The 22,388-nt window shown below is 35.3% G+C and overlaps 2 protein-coding genes and 1 long non-coding RNA gene across 3 annotated transcripts in view; 1 reads left to right on the top strand and 2 right to left on the bottom strand.

The window, feature by feature from the left end:
• The window catches only part of LOC149557514 (uncharacterized), a 49,718-nt gene extending 27,536 nt beyond the window's left edge, over positions 1-22,182 (bottom strand). The window contains exon 1 of the mRNA XM_089832173.1: positions 21,038-22,182. Coding sequence (XP_089688299.1) covers positions 21,038-21,560 — 523 coding nt within the window. The 5' untranslated portion in view covers positions 21,561-22,182. The remainder of the gene's footprint in view (positions 1-21,037) is intronic.
• Positions 194-21,023, bottom strand: LOC149557515 (uncharacterized). The gene is made up of 2 exons (XM_089786053.1): positions 18,919-21,023; positions 194-232 (listed from the first exon to the last, which is right to left on the bottom strand). The coding sequence occupies exon 1, from the start codon at positions 21,021-21,023 to the stop codon at positions 20,367-20,369; it is 657 nt and encodes a 218-aa protein (XP_089642179.1). The 3' UTR covers positions 194-232; positions 18,919-20,366.
• Positions 8,531-11,640, top strand: LOC149557516 (uncharacterized). The gene is made up of 2 exons (XR_016352399.1): positions 8,531-10,977; positions 11,144-11,640. It is a non-coding gene; the product is annotated as an uncharacterized LOC149557516 (long non-coding RNA).
• Positions 22,183-22,388: the final 206 nt, after the last annotated feature.

Genomic DNA, 22,388 nt, shown 5'->3' with positions numbered 1-22,388 from the left:
ACAAGGTTTATTGAACATCTCCTACTATTTATGTTTGACAAAACTGATGCAGGAGCATCTAAGCAAACTAGCAATCCACATTAACAAAAAAAAAAAACCGTGTTAGATCTGATAACTCAACTGTCAAGAATCCAAAACTGTATGCCCTAAATTCACCTGTCTACGGGCCCTTAATTTGTTCCTTAAATTCAAGCATTTGCAGTTCCTGAATTTGTACCCTGAATTCAACCATCTGCAGTTTTTGGCAGAAAGAAGAAATCATATTCCAGCTAAAAGAAGGATAAGTTCTGGAAGATTCTAAGAGAAATTGAGAATAGATTTGATCCGGGTTTCTCCTTTAATTGAACAATGCATGCTTAAATTCAAAACAAAAATTTATTTGAGGTAAGGATTTCAGATGTAATCGTCAAAATCAAGGCTATCTATTTGATGAAATGCCAGAGGAACAGCTTAGAGTTTTCTTGCATGCTTAGTGAGTGGGTTGTGATGTGGCTGGAGCAGTTTCGTATCTAGAGGTTTGAAGAATTGTCATAGCCACCTTCACATTTTTTTATTTTTTAAAATTTTGTGCATGGAGGGGGTTGTTTTTAACCCTTACAAGCAAGCTCTATTTGTATGTCTTTCAATGGCAAACACTGTCTTCTTTCTTAAAATGAACTTTAAGCATCTCAATTTGTGTTTCTTAGTTTTTGTCATCTTAGCGAGAAGGTAAGGCTGTCAATAATATGGCAACTTGACTTTCTGATTCCTCTTCAATTTGCTGCATTTGTGTGTTTGCCTCATTTCTTCTTCAGCTACAGTCATTTTGGGCATGAAGACACTTAAAGGCCATACAACCCACTTTTCTGCATTGGAAACAAGTATCACTAGATGATCTCCCTCTTCTTATGTCATACTTTCATCTTCCTGTTTTAGGATATGCTCCCTTAAATGACTGATTTGATCTGGAGGGGTACTAGGTTCATGTTCTTGCTAATTATTTATCTTTTTTAATGATTTCTGATTTCTACATTATTACTGCTTTAATTTACACCTTTTAGTGTAATATAGAAAAGAACAGCATGTAAGCTAAAACCTTTCATCGGATTACAAAGGGAAGCTCCTTATAACAAAAATATAAAAAGCCAAAAACCCTGGAACATGTGGACATGACCTCTAGCATTCTAAAATATAGACAACTTAACTCTAGAAATTTGAATATTCATTACAACAAATTTTAAAAAACACAACTTTTTTGTTTTCGGGCAAGGGCACGGGGTGATTCGACACTTCTGCTCTAAACTATTAAAGTAGCATTGTAATATTTAGTAATAATGGTACTGTAAATAATTTTCTTTCAAGTCAATCAATCAGTTTTCAGTCGGTCAGTTTTTGGTAACTTAATGTTTTTTAAGTTGTTTAGTTAGTTTAGTATCTTTCTATTCCGTCTTTACTCTTCAATGAGTATTCTTGTCCTTCATTAAATATTGTGTTAATGTTTGGTAGCTTCAGTTGGATAAACTTTGAGATTAAAACTCATATATATATATATATATATATATATATATATATATATATATATATATATATATGTTTGTAGTTTAATTAATTATGTTGTTACCATATTAATGAATAGACATGTCCCTTCAATATAAATAAGAGATTGCTGCAAAGTGGAAAACACATACCAAGAAAAAATGACAGTGCTAATACATTTGCAACAGATCCTCTATGAAAAACTACCATGGTATCAGAGCCAGGTTACAAATGTAGAAAAGGAAGCCTGTACTTGATAATGGGAAAATTTTACATCAAGACAATGAATGAAAGTAGTAATCAAAGAAGCCCATTGAATCAGTGCTTTGGTCAGTTCAGCAGTATCAAGAGTTCGATGGCTTAGCAATAGAATATCCATTTTGAAAAGAAAATTGAACACCATGAATCTGTGATGACATATATTGCCCAGCCTCTTTTAGCAGAAACATATATGAACAGCGATAGAAGAACTGTAAAGATTAGAATTCAGAATACAGTGTTGGATATTAAGGAAGGATATCATACGGATGGGAATACAGCAACGGTGAAGAAAACAACGATATCAATGACAAACAGTGTAAAACAAAAAACAAAAAACCAAAAAAAAAAACTATTAGTTGCAGTGATTCATTGAAGACATGACTGATATTTGAATTATCGGCTTCATCCAAAAATGATGTAAATAATATAAAGTTTAAATTTATGGCTGCGACTTCAGATCTAAAGTGATGACTCTAAATCAGAGTTTTAAAAGTCAAGTTTAACAGTGCAAACAAATATTCGTAATGCCTCAAAACAAAACAGAACTATGATTAATATTTGAAGGTGATACATCCAGACAACAATATGTAATAATATTGTGCGCTTGCTGAAGGCAACGGATCAATTATACATCAACGTATCAAATAAGAACACGTGACTTCACAGTGAATACTGCCGACATATGAATATTGTTAGATAGGCCATTGAATGTTATAGGCAGTGCCCAACCTAAAATGTGTATACGATACATTAAAAACAGTGATTAGTGGAAGCAATGACTATTATCATATGTAAAACAAAATGGAGTGACTTATTCAAAATGGCAAAAGGCTTAAAGTAACATCTGCAATCATTTCTTAAAGCAACAGGGATGCCAATTTATGATTCAAGATATAGACTCCACGTCATTTTTTGAAAAGTTCAGTTTGCCTTATTCAATGATAAAATACAAGAAATAAATACATTTATTCAATACACAACAAATTGATTACAAATGAAGTGATGAAATTAATATGCCAAAGTATAAGTATTTTCCAATAACTATATCTTGAGAACTACCTTTACTTATTTTTATAGTTAATCTCTTATTTGTTGTATTTCTATGTACACTATAAGAATTATTTGCCTTGATTCTTTTCCTCTGAGAATGTTATTGCAAGAAGAGGGAGATTGAGATTCAGAAGGAGCCTGAAATGTTACCAGAGACAACCTTGAAAGAGAGGGCGAAGACTGGGGATGTTGTTCAGTGAACTCAGTCGTATTGATTAAAAGGGAGTAAATCATGCTAAGGTGGATTCTCCAAAGGGCAATGATTCATGAATATGTCTCATGACTATGTGATTTTAATGGGCCTACCCTTGTGTACATCATGAGGAAGTGACGACTTCCAAATGATCATCACTTGTATTTGGAGAAGTTATTATAAGGTGACGATCTTACAATAACTTGTATTATAAGATCTAATAGATTGAGTAAATCGTGAATGTCTTGCATCTCAACATTCTGGGAGACCATTACTCTGAGTATTTGGTGAATATCATTGATATTTTGGGAGGCCAATACTCATGATACCATATGTGATATCAAACCTTATTTTGAGTAATTGGTGAATATCGTATGATATTCTGGGAGACCAATACTCATGACGTCAAATGTAATATCACACTTTATTTGAGTATTTGGTGAATATCGGATGTCAATATTGTGGGAGGCCAATATTCTTGATATCAAAACCTTTTGAGTACTTGGTGAATATCAAATGTCGATATTCTAAGAGGCCAATACTCTTGATATCAAATGTGATATCAAAACCTTTTGAGTACTTGGTGAATATCAGATGTCGATATTCTAAGAGGCGAATACTCTTGATATCAAATGTGATATCAAAACCTTTTGAGTACTTGTGTAATGACCCTCCTCAAATCTGCCCTCAAAAATGCTGATGAAAGCTCAAGGAATTTCATCAAACAATTCACATGCAAGGGACGTATGACTGATATAGTATTTCAGCTAGCTTCAAATGACTTTTTTTTCAATTTGCATCAATGAAAATCTTGTGCTAGAAGACTACAATGGACTACACAATGACCTAACATGAGTGTGCTACTAATTTTGACAATATTCAGTGCATATATATGATCTAAGCATGAGAAATGAACACCTACAGCCAATTGGCATTTTTACAAACAGTTAGTATGCAAACTAACTAGCTGATAAATAATGATATTAAATTGCTTAAATGGCACCAGCAACTATTATCTTCTTAATTGCAATGAAAATTATAATGCTCATGAAATATGGCCAAGACTTTGGCATTTACATGGATTACAAAATGATAATGCTGATATAATGCACACTTACAGCTGAAAGCTTATAACACCCTAAAAAACAATACTAACAAAGAACCTGGTTGTAGATGGCTGTAATAATTTTCTTCTATGCTGCCCCTTCTACTTTGCTTTTTTCGAACTGCTTTTTCGTACCCGCTTTTTTCGTATCCGCTTTTTCAGCCTGCTTTTTCGTACCCGCTTTTTTTCGGACAGCTTTTTCGTACCCGCTTTTTTCAGCCTGCTTTTTCGGTTCCGCTTTTCGAGCTGCTACTATGTTGAATCTCAAGACCATATCTTTCAATGGCGTCAAGATTTCCAGCTTGAAAGGATTTCGTCTTCCAAACTATTGAGACATAATCTCCAGAAAATTTTCCAATTTCTTTGATATTTCCAAGCATGAATAAATGAGAGCTATCCTCTTTCTTTTAATCCCTTCCTCACTTGCTCCACGCTTCCGTCTTGCCAATGTGGGATAATACATGAGTTTTAATATTACTTCTTTTTTTTTCTTTTACAAAGTCCATGTATGTACTCAAAAGGGGAACTCTTGATTTTTTTATAAAGTGACTTTATAAAATATTTTATAATTCAAGTCACTTTATTAAATTAATTAAATATAAAGTTACCTTTTAATATTTATTTATTTGATAACTTAATAAATAATTAACTTAATACCACTTATTTATTTAATTAAAATAATTAATTAGTCATCCTCATAAAATATTCATTATTTTGGACAACCTAATTAATTTAATTTATTAAATCAAATTGCCTCCAAAATGGGAACATGACAACTTGGTGAATATCATTGATATTCTAGGAGGCCAATACTTGTGATATCGAATGTGATATCTAAATGTTGGATAATATTCTTAATGTCTTGTGTTTATCCTCCCCAGCTAAGAGGGAGTGTTAATGTTTGGTAGCTTCAACTGGATAAACTTTGAGATTAAAACTCATATATATATATATATATATATATATATATATATATATATATATATATATATATATATATATATATATATATATATATATATAATGTTGTTACCATTTTAATGAATAGACATGTCCCATGAAGGGACATGTCTCCTCTTGATTTATTATCAATATAAATAAGAGATTGCTGCAAAGTGGAAAACACATACCAAGAAAAAATGGCAGTGCTAATACATTTGACAACAGATCCTCTATGAAAAACTAACATATTGGATATCAATCGATTATCAAAATTCATGGTATCAGAGCTGAACTTGGTTTATGGCAAATTTTTCCAATAATATTTTTAGTTCAAATACTTATAATTTTTGAGGAAATTTCTATAAGTTTTTTGCCCAGTTCTTTTTAAAACAAAAGTTGTGGAGTTTTATTGGGTGACTTTTTATGAATGTGATATCTAAATGTTGGATAATATTCTTAATATATGTCTTGCGTTTATCCTCCCTAGCTAAGAGGGAGTGTTAATGTTTGGTAGCTTCAGCTGGATAAACTTTGAGATTAAAACTCATATATATATATATATATATATATATATATATATATATATATATATATATATATATGTTGTTACCATTTTAATGAATAGACATGTCCCATAAAGGGACATGTCTCCTCTTGATTTATTATCAATATAAATAAGAAATTGCTGCAAAGTGGAAAACACATACCAAGAAAAAATGGCAGTGCTAATACATTTGCAACAAATCCTCTATGAAAAACTAAAATATTGGATATCAATCGATTATCAAAATTCATGCTATCAGAGCAGAACTTGGTTTATGGCAAATTTTTCCAATAATATTTGTAAGGAAATTTCTATAAGTTTTTTGCCCAGTTCTTTTTAAAACAAAAGTTGTGGAGTTTTCTTGGGTGACTTTTTATGAAAAAAATCATGGTTTTTGCATCTATCTTTTTTCGATGTGCAGAGCCTTTTTTGTTATTTTTCATCAAAAATTGTGGGGCTTGTTTATGGTGCAAAGGAATAATTTTTGTATTGGAGTTTTTGACAATTTTTCCACATAAATTGTATGTGATCACAGCATTGTATCGAGGGTTTCATGATAATTTCACAAACCATGGTGCTGTTTTGCAGCAACTTCTTTTGACAAAATTTGGCAATACAATGGTTTCAGAGTTTTTCAGCAATTTTCTATTAACAAAAACTTAAGTTTTTCGAGAAGCTAATCTCAGTCTCTAGATAACGAGAAGGATGGCTTGGTTACCCAGCATCAAGTTGGAAGGCACTCAACTTGATTATATTCTTGATCATATGAAGAAGTTTCGTATAAAGCAGTTGGTAATCAGAAGTCCAGCCAGCGAGGATATCAGAGGGCAAATGACTCGCAAATTATGTCAAGTCTTCTATAGGGTAGTTAGTAGAATGACCATTAAGGGAGGGTATTATAGTAATATTGTAATTTAGTATAATAGTGATTTAAATAACTTTCTTTTAAGTCAGTCAGTCAGTTTTTACTAGCTTGTTGCTTTTTAAGTTGTTTAGTTTGTTTAGTAACTTTCTATTCTGTCTTTAGTTCTTGATCATTTCCATTATGGAAAGATCTTGTTGGAATTGTTTAATTAAAGAGAATTCCTCTTCTTTGTTTAAAATTGAATATCAATCGATTATCACTTCATAAACAAAAGACTTTTGTATTTTAACTTAAAGCAAATAGTTTGTTGCAGCTAATTAAGCTTACGTTTCTGGCTTAAAGCAAAGGCCAAAAAGTTGAGTTCACAAATATTCAATTAAAAAGTGACAGACAAATAGTTAATGGCATCTATAAGAATACATACAAAGCCTACATCACCAACTTTACTAAGACCTGTGATATAAAGTCTGCAAACCTTACAAAATAAGACAGTTTACCTACACAGACAAGATCTCTCATAAGACGTTTGAACAACATATTTTTAGCAAGTAGACATAAATTTATTTATAGGGAATCTATGTGCCTAAAGCATTTATATTTAAGCTTTAACTAAATTCACAATATGACAATTCAATGATTCAAATGTCAATACAAAATGAAAATTATAATTAATACACAACAATTTTCATAATATTGCTCTTTATTGAGAGCAAAAAAGTTTATATTTAGTTCAATTTCATTTGAAAGACAAACAGCTGCAGTGCCACCCCACTAGCCATATCCTATTCAAAAGATGCCTCATCTATAGAGACTTTAGCATATTGTGCAACTATAGCATCTAATTCAACACACTCAAGAATTAGATCCCGACCATCATTTCTAATAAGCAAAGTGGATTTCTTGCTAGATGAAGAATTTTGGATATTATGAGTAGTGCTCAGTAAGCCATTCAGTCAATTAAAAAATTGAATTTGAAGAGTGTGTTATCAAATTGGATATGAATAAAAGCATTTGATAACAGGTCGCATTTTTTCCTGAAATTTTTTGAGAGGTTTACTTTTGCTAAAAAATTGGATAGACTGAGCTTATAATTGATCTCCTTGCTATTTCAATTTTGATCAATCAGATCCTCTCTGGGTTTTTCTCAACTAGACAAAGATTAAGACAAGGAGATCCAATAACACCTTTCCTATTCATTATTTGTAATGTCCCTTTTCTATCTTTCCCTAGAATTTGACCCTAAAATTACAATTGTACAAGATTAGGGTTAGAGTTTACTATAAATAAAATCTCTTTAGTTATGTTATCCCAAACGTGAAATCCTGCAACACAGTTAGGGTACACATATAATCATAATGTCATAGTTAGATTTGTTTTAAGTTATAAAATAACATATCTAAGGGATGTAAAACAATTAGATTGATTGTTGTAGATGACCCAACCATAGAAGTGATAAGGTAGGACAACTTGATGAGGTGTCTTATCATTGTTCCCCTTCATCTTGTCATTTCTAACTTGCTTTTAATGATTGAACACCCATTCACCATGGTAAGGATTGTAGTAGTATTCACAATAAGGTACCCTGAAAGCCAGCCTTCATAAGTCCAAAGGAAATCAACTTTGTCCCCCTTTGGCCCCATCGGCATTTCCGGTCACAACCATATGAGGTGGTGTGCTTAGAAGTTGGCCTCATCATCGTTTTACCAGTCATGACAACTACTTTCCTTACCATGATTAGTTACAACTGTTAGCAAATAAGAATGGCTTATACATACTTTTTGTATTAAGTCCTCACACCAATAATATACATATCAATACTAAATAAGAAAATTATAAGATTCACATTAAATTATTAATATAATATAGAAATGCATATATAAATAATCACTTGTTATAGTTTTGACCCCTATAATATGCAAAGCACAAACAATAATAATCACCAAAGTACTTGTCAAATATTTGTATCAAATGGTACTCATGCCATTATAACAATAGTCTTAAACTATTTTTCGTCTGTCCTTTTTGTATTTTTCTCCTTTTTCAATGATGTTTTCCTTGAATGAATTTCTTTTTATTTATTTCTTAATACTTTCATATGAAGGGGTGTATCTCTTTTGAACAATTGCAGCTCATTGGAAAGGATGCGTCCTTTTGTTAATACCCTTCTTTCGATTTTACTTCGATTAACTATTTTTCTCAACCATTGTCTTAACTCTTAAGAATCTTCACTACTTTCCTCTATTTGATCTTTGTTTGCATAAATTATCTTATCTTACCTCCCAGTAGCTAATATTTAAGTCATGTGTTAATTATAAATCATTGGTTCGCAATTCAATTCCTATGACCATCTTGGAGTAAGTCGTCATTTTATTTCTTAAGACATCCTCTTAGAAGTGTGATACTTTTATCAAGATTCAACTATGTAGTTTTTTTAATCAAACTCATTGACCCATACTCCATGAGTAGTAGTTCACAAGAACCCATTTCTCATGAGAATGAATGGAACACTAAGCGCTCATTGCATCTAGGTGATGCTCACAAATTGAAGCATCAGGACTTCTCAAGAGGTCACCCATCCTAGTATTACCCCAGCTAGATCGCACTTAACTATGAAGCTTCCTCCATAGTTTAGTGAATAGTAGGGGCCAGGGGAAACTCCATTGACCTTTTTCTATAGTTCTATCTGATGGAGCCCAATATTTTGCAAAATATTTAGGGCCTCCATTTGTGAAATTATGTTGGAGATTCCTGAAAAGATCATTGATATCAATGTATTATAATTCAAGGTAGATTAAGTGCACAGATATAAAACTACACATCTTGAATGCATATTTTGAAGCACATTGGAACAGGGATACAAAATGAGCTTTGGCAGATTATAGGAGGAGATTATAATCACTGTGGCATCTACAAAAGCCGCTTGATCTGGAAGTATGGATGCTATTGCATTAGTGGATAAAGCCTAGCCTTTCATGGAGACAGGATGCATTCAGAGAGAATGCAAGTCTATTCTGATTAGACATTTGTTATTATCCCAAGTTCCAAATTTCAGAGTTTCAGATTCAAATGCTATTTGTGATTGTAAATAATAACTTGTGTAACTGTTAACATATGTCATGAGCAGCCAAATACAATCTGTCCTGTTGAACCCCTGCAAAACTTTTCAAGGGTTTGAATGAGTGGTTCACATTTTACATCATGCAAGAAAGGAAAGGAAATTAAAGGTTTCTGTTCATATGGCCTAAGTCTTTGAGAAGCTAACTTAAAGGACCTCCAATGTTCATCATAACTCCAGAGATTTTGCCCTGTAGGCCAACATTTCCTGAGTATAGCAGGACCCTAATGGACATTCAGGTTTCTCTTATCAACTAGCACGGTGATAAATGGACAGAAAGAAATTAGGCCATGCTTTGTCATATCTATCACCTTGCTATATTAGATGATTTTTGCATGCTCCAGATTTGTTGCTTATGGGTCACTTACAGGATGAATATGCAGATGCAGAATAGGAGCTATATTGGAGGATACCTTTACCATATGTGTACAAGTCATGAAGTGATGAAGATGGAATGAGTATAGGACTTTAAAACTATAAACCGAAAGCATGTGACATTGAATGTATGCAAATTTAAGTGGCAACGGTGAATCTAATATTAAAGTATTGATTGAATGCTAGTCAGAGGTTTCACAAGATGTGACAGGCAAAACAGTCTCTGATTTCCTTTGGGAGTTTATATTAACATGCCAAATCACATTACCAGTTCTCTAAAATTAACAGCATATATTTGGGAATGCCCGGTGCAGGAGAGACACCGTTGAACAAGGCACTCACATATGATGAATGACGTGTGCTAAATAACATCACAAAGATATCAACACCAAACTCAATTTGCTCAGCAAAAGGAATCAATTCCAGTGGACTTCATTACGCCTACAGGATTGAGAGTGTATATGAGACATCAACATTGCAGCCAGGTGTATATGGTAACAATATAGAATATATTGATTAGGCATGTTCAAGGAACCACAACACACACCTTCAGCAGGTGCCACGTCACGTATTTATTCCACAATAGCAGTGATCTAATATTGGAAATTAGCGGTGAAGATTTATGTAAAGTAAGATGCCGTATAAAGAAATTATGCACATATGATATGCCAGAAACCATGTAAGATATGTGCCTAAGAGATTTGCGTAAGCCGTCAAGTATAGATACAAATTCTGAAATCACTGTGGATGGACTTCCGGCAACCTCTGACGAATTAGGCGTCTAAATCTTAGCAAAGGCTGGAGCAAACATACTATTCTGAGGGTGCCTAGTGTTTTCAGCTCAGAGCAGCTTCCATATCGCAGTGCGACCAATCATTTTATGGAGGAATGACATATTGAGAAAGAGTGTTTATTCTTAAACCCCGAGCCTATGTATTATGAAAGCAATTATCTATTCCATAACAACTTATTCGCCTACTGTTATGGAGGAGCGATATGTTATCATTTGCAGGTGAATGGTTTTCCAGCAAAGTTTGGAAGAATTCATGAGTCGTTTTTCATTTATGATGATGGAAATCTTTGTTTCCGTATCCCACAGCAGCCTCCCAAGCAAGGATTTTATATTAACTTTTAACAGCCATTATTTGATAATTAACGTTCTTGCATATTTGTTGCAGGTTGAAGGATTACATGCGGACTTGGAGAATGGATGCTGTGGAGTATGATATGCTGTGGAGTATGATATGAGCGTTTCTTGAGGGTGAAATGATTGGACCAACGTCTGTTAATCCATGTAACTGAAGGAGGATTCAAAGATAATATGTTTCCAACACTACCTATGTCGTTCAAAAATGTGCCCGTCTTTATACCATTGCTCCAATTACATAAAGATGACTACAAAATGTTGATTTCAATTCCTTTAAATAGTACCAGATTAATATTACAAGTTATATTAAGGCTCATGCTATGTAACAAATATTCAGTTACTTGTCACGAAGGGGTGTGATGTTTTGAAGAGGCACCCCCATGTTTTTTTGCAAAATTATAAATAGGGGATATTAAATACAACTTGGGGACACAATTCATACTTTTTCCAAAATTCTGGCATACTGAAAACTATATATACACTTTACTCACATATTATACTTTCATTGACAAAGGTCTGGCTTTTGAACCAAGCTGGTGGACATTGGATTATTGGGCGAATTTTTTATATGCTATTTGGGATTGAATTGCAACGAGTTGAGCCTCAGCACTAAGCATTGAGTCTCTTCATTGCACTTGTATTTCTGGCATAACCAGTAAGCGAGTTTGTTTTATTTTATTTCCATAAAGCTTTGGAATCAAAATATTATATAGCTTTGTCATTTATGAGCATTTTTATTTCTGTAAGTAATTTAATATCGGATACCTGGATTGAATCAATTGTAGCTTTTCAAACTCGATAATCACAGATATAGTGAAACATTAAATTGTTTCCATATTTGTGTCATTTTTGTCTCCGTAGGACTTAAAAACAATCTAGACTAGTTTGAAATTGCATGAGCATTATTGATTCATCGCATCTTGGTAATTAAATCATTTATTGTTTAATCTATATAATTTTTCGTATAGTTGTACATTAAAACTTATAATATTGACTGTATTGCCCTTTTTTTGAATTCTGGCACTGGTCATTAAATTGCTCATAGTTCATAATCCATTTGCCGGCAATTATTCCTGATCTTTCCTTTGCAAGTTAATATATTCATTTGTTTTAACAATCCATAATTACTTCTCCTTTCAAATACTCTCACAGTTATAGAATCATTTGTTTTGTTTTCAATTCAGAACATACAAGTTTGAAGTACTTACTTTCTAAAGTTGAAGTCATGAAGTCAATATATTTTTAGCACTTTTTGCAACCTCTAAAGCAAGTTAGAAGTTTTCTAAGATGTCTTGCTACGTCCGGGAAACTTTCATTGAATTTACGTTCAAGTTGATCTGCTATAAGCATCTTGGATTCAAGTGAGTGGTTCAGGATCAGGTACACCCACCTTGGCCTTGCAGAGCCAGAAGTGCAGAGAACTTGGATTGCATCAATCAGCTCCGTCATAGTGGCCTCTAACTGATTGGTTATCCCAGCATCAAGTTGGCAAGACTCGTAGGATTCCAATCTGTGGTTTTGGGAACCAACACTATATTTCTAAACCTATGAGACAAGGGGTCTTCTTCTCACTTGAAAAAAGGCATGGTTAAATTAGTTGGGTTCAAGTGTCTCACCAAAAATGTGGTGGAGGTCTTGGTTTTCAAAATAATATAACTGTAAATAAAAGTTTTGCACCTGAAGCTTTTGTGGAGAAAATATTTGAAAAGTGATAGTTCACAAAGTAGAATTCTCCATTCAAGTTGGACAAAATTGGAGTTGGTTGGGTCTTCTCCAAAAATTGCTTCCTTAACGATCAATGATTATATTTTCCAAATTTTGCAGAAGATTATTGATAAGCAAGCTAATATGAATTTAAAAATGGAATTGTGGTAGATTTCTAGGAGGAGACATGGTTAATGGATATTCCACAATCTGAGCTGGATATTTTTGACAGACTAGAGGATCAACGTTGTAAAATTTAAGGGAATAAATGGCATACATTAAGCACTAGAGATTGATTCAAGAACCTCCACTCGAGTAAATGGATGCAGCTTCTCAATTAAATTCATAATCGAGCAAGTGGCCTATCCTATCTCTAGATGTGAGAGAGCTTAGTATGGACCGCTAGGATTTATGGCAGGCTAGATGCTGAGTGTATGTCATATTTCTAGTAGAGAGGAAAACGATAAGAGTAATTTCTTACAGCATAAAACTTAAACTAGCTTTGGTCTTCTAAGAGCTAATGCCTTTTTATGGTCAATTACAAGGAAATGAGTATCACCATATGATAGATTGATAGAAATGGGATGGAATGAGCCTTAGACTCTTTTTTCATGTACTCGATTGGAGAGACAAATAGTCATCTTTTTACTCATCTATCTTTATTCTCAATATTGACAAACCTTGCATTAGTGTTTGTTGTCGGTAAAAATATACTATAGCCAACGGGATTAGTTAGGGTTTGAAAGGTTGCATGACAGTTGAGTCACCCCTTTAGGAGATAGATGTACATCGTCCGACTAGAGGTAGTGGGATCCAATGCGGTAGTCACAATAGATAATGCATTATTGGCTACCAGTGAGGGTGCTGCAACACAGGATTTGAGTGAGAGGGACTTAAGTGCGTACTTGAGTAGGAGATTTGGCATTAGACCAGTAACACCGACATCTGCCACTCTCTCACCTATGAGGGAAGTATCTCAAACGATGGATCCTCTAGCCCCACCAAAGGAGAGTCATCCTACTGTTGCAGTTGAGCCACCGCCCTCACCTTCGACAAGGAGTACTGTGGAGAGGATAGTAGAAGCAGTAGAGGCAGTGATGGCCATGGAGCACCCCACACCATCAAGCCCCTCGACAGCTATAGGAGAGGATGTCGAGACGTGCTTAGTGTGCGTGGTGACTCAAGGTCGCCAAGTAGTGATTTCGGCACAAACATGTGCTTTGGAGGCAATGGTACAAGAGTTGGAGCAGGTTTTGTCATTCATGCGAGTTGGTTGTCGAGCAGCCTGCTCAGTATGTTTTGAGGCACGGGGATGGCCGAACACAGAGACCCCTAAGATGTGGCAGGAGTGGACTGCTAAGGAGCCTATAGTAGAGAATAGAGTTGAGAACCTGACACGAGAGATAAGGGGTCTTCTTCTCACTTGAAAAAAGGCATGGTTAAATTAGTTGAGTTCAAGTGTCTCACCAAAAATGTGGTGGAGGTCTTGGTTTTCAAAATAATATAACTGTAAATAAAAGTGTTGCACATGAAGCTTTTGTGGAGAAAATATTTGAAAAGTGATAGTTCACAAAGTAGAATTCTCCATTCAAGTTGGACAAAATTGGAGTTGGTTGGGTCTTCTCTCAAAAATTGCTTCCTTAACGATCAATGATTATATTTTCCAATTTTTGCAGAAGATTATTGATAAGCAAGCTAATATGAATTTAAAAATGGAATTGTGGTAGATTTCTAGGAGGAGACATGGTTAATGGATATTCCACAATCTGAGCTGGATATTTTTGATAGACTAGAGGATCAACATAGTAAAATTTAAGGGAATAGATGGCATACATTAAGCACTAGAGATTGATTCAAGAACCTCCACTAGAGGATCAACATTGTAAAATTTAAGGGAATAGATGGCATACATTAAGCACTAGAGATTGATTCAAGAACCTCCACTCGAGTTAATGGATGCAGCTTCTCAGTTAAATTCATAATCGAGCAAGTGGCCTACCCTATCTCTAGATGTGAGAGAGCTTAGTATGAACCGGTAGGATTTATGGCAAGCTAGATGCTGAGTGTATGTCATATTTCTAGTAGAGAGGAAAACGATAGGAGTAATTTCTTACAGCATAAAACTTAAACTAGCTTTGGTCTTCTAAGAGCCAATGCCTTTTTATGGTCAATTGCAAGGAAATGAGTATCAACATATGATAGATTAATAGAAATGGGATGGAATGAGCCTTGGACTGTTTTTTCATGTACTCAATTGGAGAGACAAATAGTCATCTTTTTACTCATCTTTATTCTCAATATTGAGAAACCTTGCATTAGTGTTTGTTGTCGGTAAAACTATACTATAGCCGACGGGATTAGTTAGGGTTCGAAAGGTTGTGTGACGGTTGAGTCACCCCTTCGAGAGATATATGTACATCATCCGACTAGAGGTAGTGGGATCCAATGTGGTGGTCAAAATAGATAATGCATTATTGGCTACCAGTGAGGGTGCTGCAGCACAGGATTTGAGTGAGCGGGACTTAAGCACGTACTTGAGTAGGAGATTTGGCATTAGACCAGTAACACCGACATTTGCCACTCTCTCACCTATGAGAGAAGTATCTCAGACGATGGATCCTCTAGCCCCACTAGAGGAGAGTCATCCTACTGTTGCAGTTGAGCCACCACCCTCACCTCCGACAAAGAGTACTGTGGAGAGGATGGTAGAAGAAGTAGAGGCAATTATGGCCATGGAGCACCCCACACCATCAAGCCCCTTGACAGCTATAGGAGAGGATGTTGAGATGTGCTTGGCATGCGTGGTGACTCAAGGTCGCCAAGTAGTGATTTCAGCACAAACACGTGCTTTGGAGGCAATGGTATAGGAGTTGGAGTAGGTTTTGTCATTCATGCAGGTTGGTTGTCAAGCGACCTTCTCAATATGTTTTGAGGCACAGGGATGGCCGAACACAGAGACCCCTGAGATGCGGCAGGAGTGGACTGCTAAGGAGCCTATAGTAGAGAACAGAGTTGAGAACCTAACGCGAGAGAGTACAAGTTTTAATCAGAAAATCGTGATTTTTTCATAAAATCTCGCCAATTTCCTGCGATTTTTTGGGTGCAGACAAGTTTTGAAATTATCAACTAGTTTCGCCAAAAACTTGCCAGGCTATAAAACTCAGCGATTTCCTACTAATCACAGATTAATTTGCGAGTGCACCAACTATGGATACAACCACCATATGGAAGGCATCGAACCATATGACAGACTGACTTATAGGAATGTTATCTCAAATAAGGAAATGGAATAGGCAGCCCGTTAGAGATCATTTTTATGGAAGGCATTCAAAGCCAGATTATTTTGGATGCTATTCTAGAGGTCATTGGTGAAGATGAAGATGCAGAACTCGCAGCAAAATACTTTGAAAACCATATGACCAAACCTGATACCTCTTGGACTGCAAATTGATAAAGGTGCAATACATGTCAGTATACAAAGGCATCTAACTATTTGATAAAATTGCTCAAAGATATATCAATATTTCATGGAATGTGATCACATAGATATGAATAATTAAATATTATCCAAATTTCTTTTTAAACTTTCGAACAATTGTGGTCAGTTGGTATAAAGATAAATTCTTTATCTTCAAACATATTCCCATGATGACTATACCAAAAATGGAATGAATGGATGCATCACAAAATTTGTAGAATATGCACAATGTCTGCAGGAGAAGTGCAATTACAATGGAAGGCCTCTGATTTGTTTAACAGAATCCCTTAGACATGGAAGTGATTCCATGGGTTGTTTGACAAAATACTTAAAGGTTGGTGGTCTCACAATTTTGGGGAAATCAAATCATCGTCGTTGAAGTAGCAATGATGATATCGGTATGTCCCATGACATTCAAAAGGATATGCCGACAGCATGGAATTACAAGGAGACCATAACACATCTGCTTCCAACTGCTCAAAGTGCAAATATTGTTGCAGTTGTGTTGGGTCTTTCAGCAGAAATGGATAAAGGCATTTATTTTAATCAAGTTCTAGCAGTACGCGAATGGAAGATGAAATAACTTGTGATCCAAATGATGCAGATTATGATCGTATCCAAGATTCACTTGCCCTCTTTGAGATGGATGTAAAGCGTATTGGTTTCACTCCCAACATAGTTGTCAGTTGAGATATGCTTTGGTAATTCTGCAAAATTAGTTGTTCTCATAGTTCTACAAAGTGATGGAGATTTCCTTCCTACAGATCCTTCATGGTTTAAGGAGAGAGTGTTGGCTATGATTTCTAAAAGGTTGATCTTATCATCAGAAGTTGTCATGTATCAAGCTTAAGTGATCTTGAGAATCATGAAATGGAATGATCATTGTAAGATTGCAAATGTTCAATTGTGCCCATTTCATTGATAGCCATGTAATCTTTATCAGATTAAGATTCACTAACCCAATGAAGCGAAGTTATAAGAGGTTGAAATTTGAATGCAAATAATAACAGGATCGATGGATTACTACATTGTTCTAAGATATTGTTCTAAGATATGCATGCCTAAGTGAAAAGGAAGTATCGATTGATATGGGACAATTATACAACAGAAACGTTTGACTTGTCCAGTTTCATATTGTGCTAACAATATTTCAGGAATGCATAAGCAACATATAGAAGACTTTATAAAAAGGTATGCAAGATGCCAATGAAGGATGTCAAGTGACTCGAAAACCATCCTCAACAATATTTTTGTTGAATGAATGATTTTGGGATCGAGAAAAGACTCAGCAAGTCCTTCATTTGGATCAATTATTCACATTTGTAATTAATGGCTTTATAACTTTTGGGTTAATGTTGTAAAGCTTAATTAACCTCTAAAAATCATGCAAAAAAATAAGATAGTTATTATCCTAGAAGTTGAGGTAGTTATTTTTGAAAGCCTATAAATACGAGGCATTTTGTAATGTAAAAAGGTGGGAGAGGGGGCGAAGGAGGACTTTATGACAAGGAAACTCTGCGAGATTTTTGTCGAGAAATTTTATGGACTTTAGTGTTCACTCTATGTATCTAAAGGGCTTTTGAACTTTTAGATTTTCGAAAGGATAATAAGAAGTATTTTTGGTTCGTATGTCTTGAATATGTTTCTCAAATTGTTATTATCAATTTCTCGTATGTTAAATTTATCATCCCTTAAGGTACTTTGGATATATGTAAAAGATGAAGCATGTTCATACCCTAGTGTGTTGGTTAGAAAATGTTTTTGAGGTTACTTGTTTCTAGTATGTGGAGACATGTTCCATTTCTTTCATTGATTTCACATGTCCAACCCATCCCGTACTTACATCCCCTTTTTGATCAGCTATCCTTTGAGAGTTTCATATAGTTTTCATGTATCTATTGTTGGGATTCCTTTGTCCGTCTTGCCTTTGTTTTATGTTTTCTCATTTATGTACTTTCAGGTTAAAAGTACACCAAAATTACAAATACCCCTATCATACAAGGGAGCTGCCCCTCTCAAATGCAGTGGAAGATTGCAATCTGATAGCGATCAGTTGCAATCTCTCCAACAATTGGCACAGTTGTCACTACCCACAAGGCAAACAGAATCATTTGTGAAGAAGCACTTATTGACAAATTTGTTCACCAACAAGGTTATAAAAGGAGTGTTGTTGAAAGGACCCAAGGCATTTCTCGGGAAAGATGGAGTTATGGTCAAGATAATGATTGTGTCTACAGTGAAAGTGTTTAAGAGGTCATATGACAGATGGTGAGATGTGTAATATCCCTTTACGGATATTTTCCCAAAATCTTAGATTTTAAGTGCAGATTCAAATCCGAACAGTAACCCAATATTTATTCTAATTTTCAGAGCATCAATCATTCATAACCAACAAACAAACATACAAGAAACTCCAAAAAAGAGATGTATTTATTTCCTCCAATAATCAGAAGTACATACTAAAACCAGGAGTTAACTCAAATATCTCAAAATGCGCTATTGTATTATACATCAGCAATACAATAACATGTAACAACTCAAGTAATCCAATCTTATAAACAGAAAATGACAATCAGATTGGAAATATAAATGAAACCTGTAAGAAGGCTAGGTTTGCGTCCAACCTTCAACGCTTCTTCAAGGGTTTGCATCCTAGAAGAAGTAACCAGCAACTATTTCTAGCTCCCAGATTAATATTTGCTTGAATATTATAATCTTCATATATCTCCCATGAAGAGTCTGTTGTACCTTTATCCCATTTCCCAATGGGTTGCACGCATCTTTAAGCAATGTGAGACAAAGCACCTTTTTGTCCTTTAGTCACTTAAATGAACATAGTACTTTAAATAAAGTGATGAGTTAAATAAACCTTTAAATCACTTAGCCAGTAAACCATAAAATTGTCAGGCATTAAAATAACTAACCAAACAAGCTCAAATAAGCTCGTGCAATAGCTTGTTGGAAAGCTCTCGGCAAGACGCTTCCAACCCAACATTGAAGTACCAAAAATACTGAGTTCTGATTACCTACTAAAAATAGCAAGTATCTGGACAACCTGCCAAAACTGCTCCGATGGGTCTGGAACTTGAAATGTCTAGGCCAAATCTCGAACTGAACCCCATAAAGAACCTTTTCGCCCCCGAAACCTAGGCGAAGTGAGCTGGCCACAAAGAATTATAATGTCCCAGAAAAAGGGGACATTACAAAGCCTCTCTGTAGTTGGTAAATAATTGTAAATGAGCCGACGGGTCGGATAGTATGTATTATTTGTTATGTAGCCGACTTGTGCCCGAGGGATTCCTTCGGAAACCTTCCGAAAGGCCCTTCGATGAGTATTTATACCCCCTTCGGGAAGCATTGTAGTCATCAAATCTTATCATAAGCATAATGTAATGTTTTGGCATATGCGAATAAAGGAAGAAGTTCTACTATTCTATTCTTATCTATTGTCTGTGCGTTGATTTCTTTACCCAGTATGGTAAACACTCCCCTCTCAAAGATTGCTTGCCCTCAAGCAATCCGCTCATACCTGCAGAAATCAAATGCCTGGATCCCATACTCACCTTGAGAAGGCGATTCCACTCCTCCGTCTATGTAACCCGGCATGCATCATCTCAAATCTCGAATGGCAAAATAGTACAAGAGGAATCGATGTGCCAAATAACTGAATGTCAGGATCCCAAGGCTCACCATTAAGGGTCACCAACTGCCATCTACTGCTACCCTATGTACCGATACCCTCAGTCAGAATGAATGTCTCACTCCATGGGTGACCCTGGGAGTCTCTATTGTCAAGTAAAAATGGGAGCTCGACAATATGCCAATATCCTCCACAAGATGATAACATCCAAATTCTCCTCCTCGCTCCCCGATGAAAGGCAATACATAAGGATGCTCCCCTTGGATCCCAAGTGAGAACTCGCGCACTGTCTGAGATACCTCTGACCAACTCCTGTAATATTTGCACCATCGTACCACTATACCCACCCTGCAATATCTGTACTGATGATTATGATAGATCCGGCCAATCTAACTCAATCACTATATCACCAAGGTGAAAACGAAGTAATCCTTATCTCTGGATCTCTGAAATGTTAGAAGGCTGAAACACAAAGATCATAACCTTGTGACTGTGTAACAACACAACATAATCCACCCGATGTAAGATACTAGTAACACCTGGATTCCCGGCCACCCAATCAACATGATCTTGGGTAAATGAAAGAGCGGTTGGTGGATCACCAACATCATGCGTACTAACCCTGTCTTCAATACCCTGCTGAAATACAAATGTAGACACCTCATGTGGAATGTAGGGTAATGTGTGATGTTCCCACTCACCTGCAAATAACTCGTTGACCCTGGAAGGCCAAATAAAATCAGCGAATATATTACCAACATACACAGGTAAACCACTAATAGCTGGAATATACCAACAAGTGAAATCACCAATCAATAAGTAGCCCATGACCATCTCATAAGAGCTAAGTGATAAAACTCTAGGTAAGCTGAAAAATCCCTCAGTGCATGCAAAAAATAAATCTAAACTTCCCACTCCACCATAAGTACTCTCGTTTATGTCAAGGTCTTCATAAAAGGAAGGTTCACCATTACTTGAAAACTCTGCATTATCCTCACTTGTTGTATCACTAAACATGTCCTCCTGTAAAAATGTACAACTGCTGTCATAAAAATCAGTATTTTCAGTCTTATCAACTTGTTGATCCATAGAATTTTTCTCACCATAGATAGTCTCAAACGGGAAATACATGATTGAATCACATTGTTTGCCTTCACATCTGCCCACTTTATGAATTCCTTCAATGATTTGCATGATTTCTTGTGCCCTTGAACCATGGTTGCCTTCTTCATAAGTGTCTGCCCCACTCGTTTGATTTTCAGCTTTGTGGATGGAATAATGTGTTAAGCTCAATTGAAGACATAGCTCATCTATCTCACTCTCCTTGTCCCTTCCAAATTTAATTGTTAGATCTCTATCCATTAATAGTTGCAAGTACTCATATTTCATCATTTTCATTGTTTCTAAAATAGTGTGTAAAAGAGTACTTGTGACAACACATACATTCCCATGCTTCTTCTCTATCACAACCTTCCACATGAGATCCTCAACCAATTTGGAAGAATCATCCATTCTTGTCAATACTTGGACAATCTTGTCTTTTTTGACCAAAAGCATATCCAATAAGTCAAGAAGCGAAAATAGTTTTTGACCATCTCCTTCACACACAAGTGGGATGCTCTCCATAGAATCTTCTGATTTTTCAGCACCTTGGGAAACAACATTTTCAGATATATACTCTAACTCAACGTGACTAGATCATTTGTCCTGCTAACATTGCTGTCCATTTGCTCCTAAAAAAAAATTTGATATAATTTTCAGCCTAGTATCATCATAAAATTTATCCAAGTTAATTTTCATGTCACCCAATAAGATGCTCGAGTAGCCAACGTTGGCGGTTTGGTCAACTCTACTACATGGGCTATTAACTTGCTCATCAGAAAGACAAGTTGTTTTCTATCTCCCAATTACCTGCTAGTATACCTGTGTCATTGTTATTGTTTTGTATATTATCATGCCAAGATGGCTCTTCTTTTTCAGTGCTACTATCAAGTTGATTAATGCCTCCCTCATGCAAATTCCTATAACTATCCTCTGCAAGGAGATCTCGAGCCAATTCAAAATATTTGTTTCTTATCATATCCGTCTTGTTTTGTAGCTCTAGTTGAAAGTTCACATAATCAATGAAAGGAAATTATTTTTGAAGCTTTGACGGAAATTTGATATAATCATCGTACAGTCTCCTTACTTCAGTTTTACGAACATAAGGGCCTTTGACTTGCCCATCACGAGTGTACCTTGAATACTTATTTCTTTGAAAGTCTGTTGTAGCCATGTTTGTGTCTTCAACAATTTCTTGGCTTTTTATACCTGTATTGAGAGACTGATCAAGATCTGCTTTGTACTGCTGCAGACTGAAAGCCGTCTATTCACATGACCAAGGTTTCTATACTGTAACGTGACTGGGAGATGCAGATGATAATCATATAGCAATGCCACTGGATTAAGTAGCAA

The sequence above is a fragment of the Cupressus sempervirens genome, chromosome 5, assembly GCF_028749045.1.
Source record: "Cupressus sempervirens isolate cs-2001-9-10 chromosome 5, ASM2874904v1, whole genome shotgun sequence".
NCBI classification, from domain to species: domain Eukaryota; kingdom Viridiplantae; phylum Streptophyta; class Pinopsida; order Cupressales; family Cupressaceae; genus Cupressus; species Cupressus sempervirens.
Note: the sequence above shows the minus strand (reverse complement) of the source record. Positions and strands in the feature narration are given on the sequence as shown.

Coding starts and splice junctions, on each gene's coding strand:
- LOC149557515 (XM_089786053.1), bottom strand. CDS start 21,023: ATGGATCAACAAGTTGATAAGACTGAAAATACTGATTTTTATGACAGC.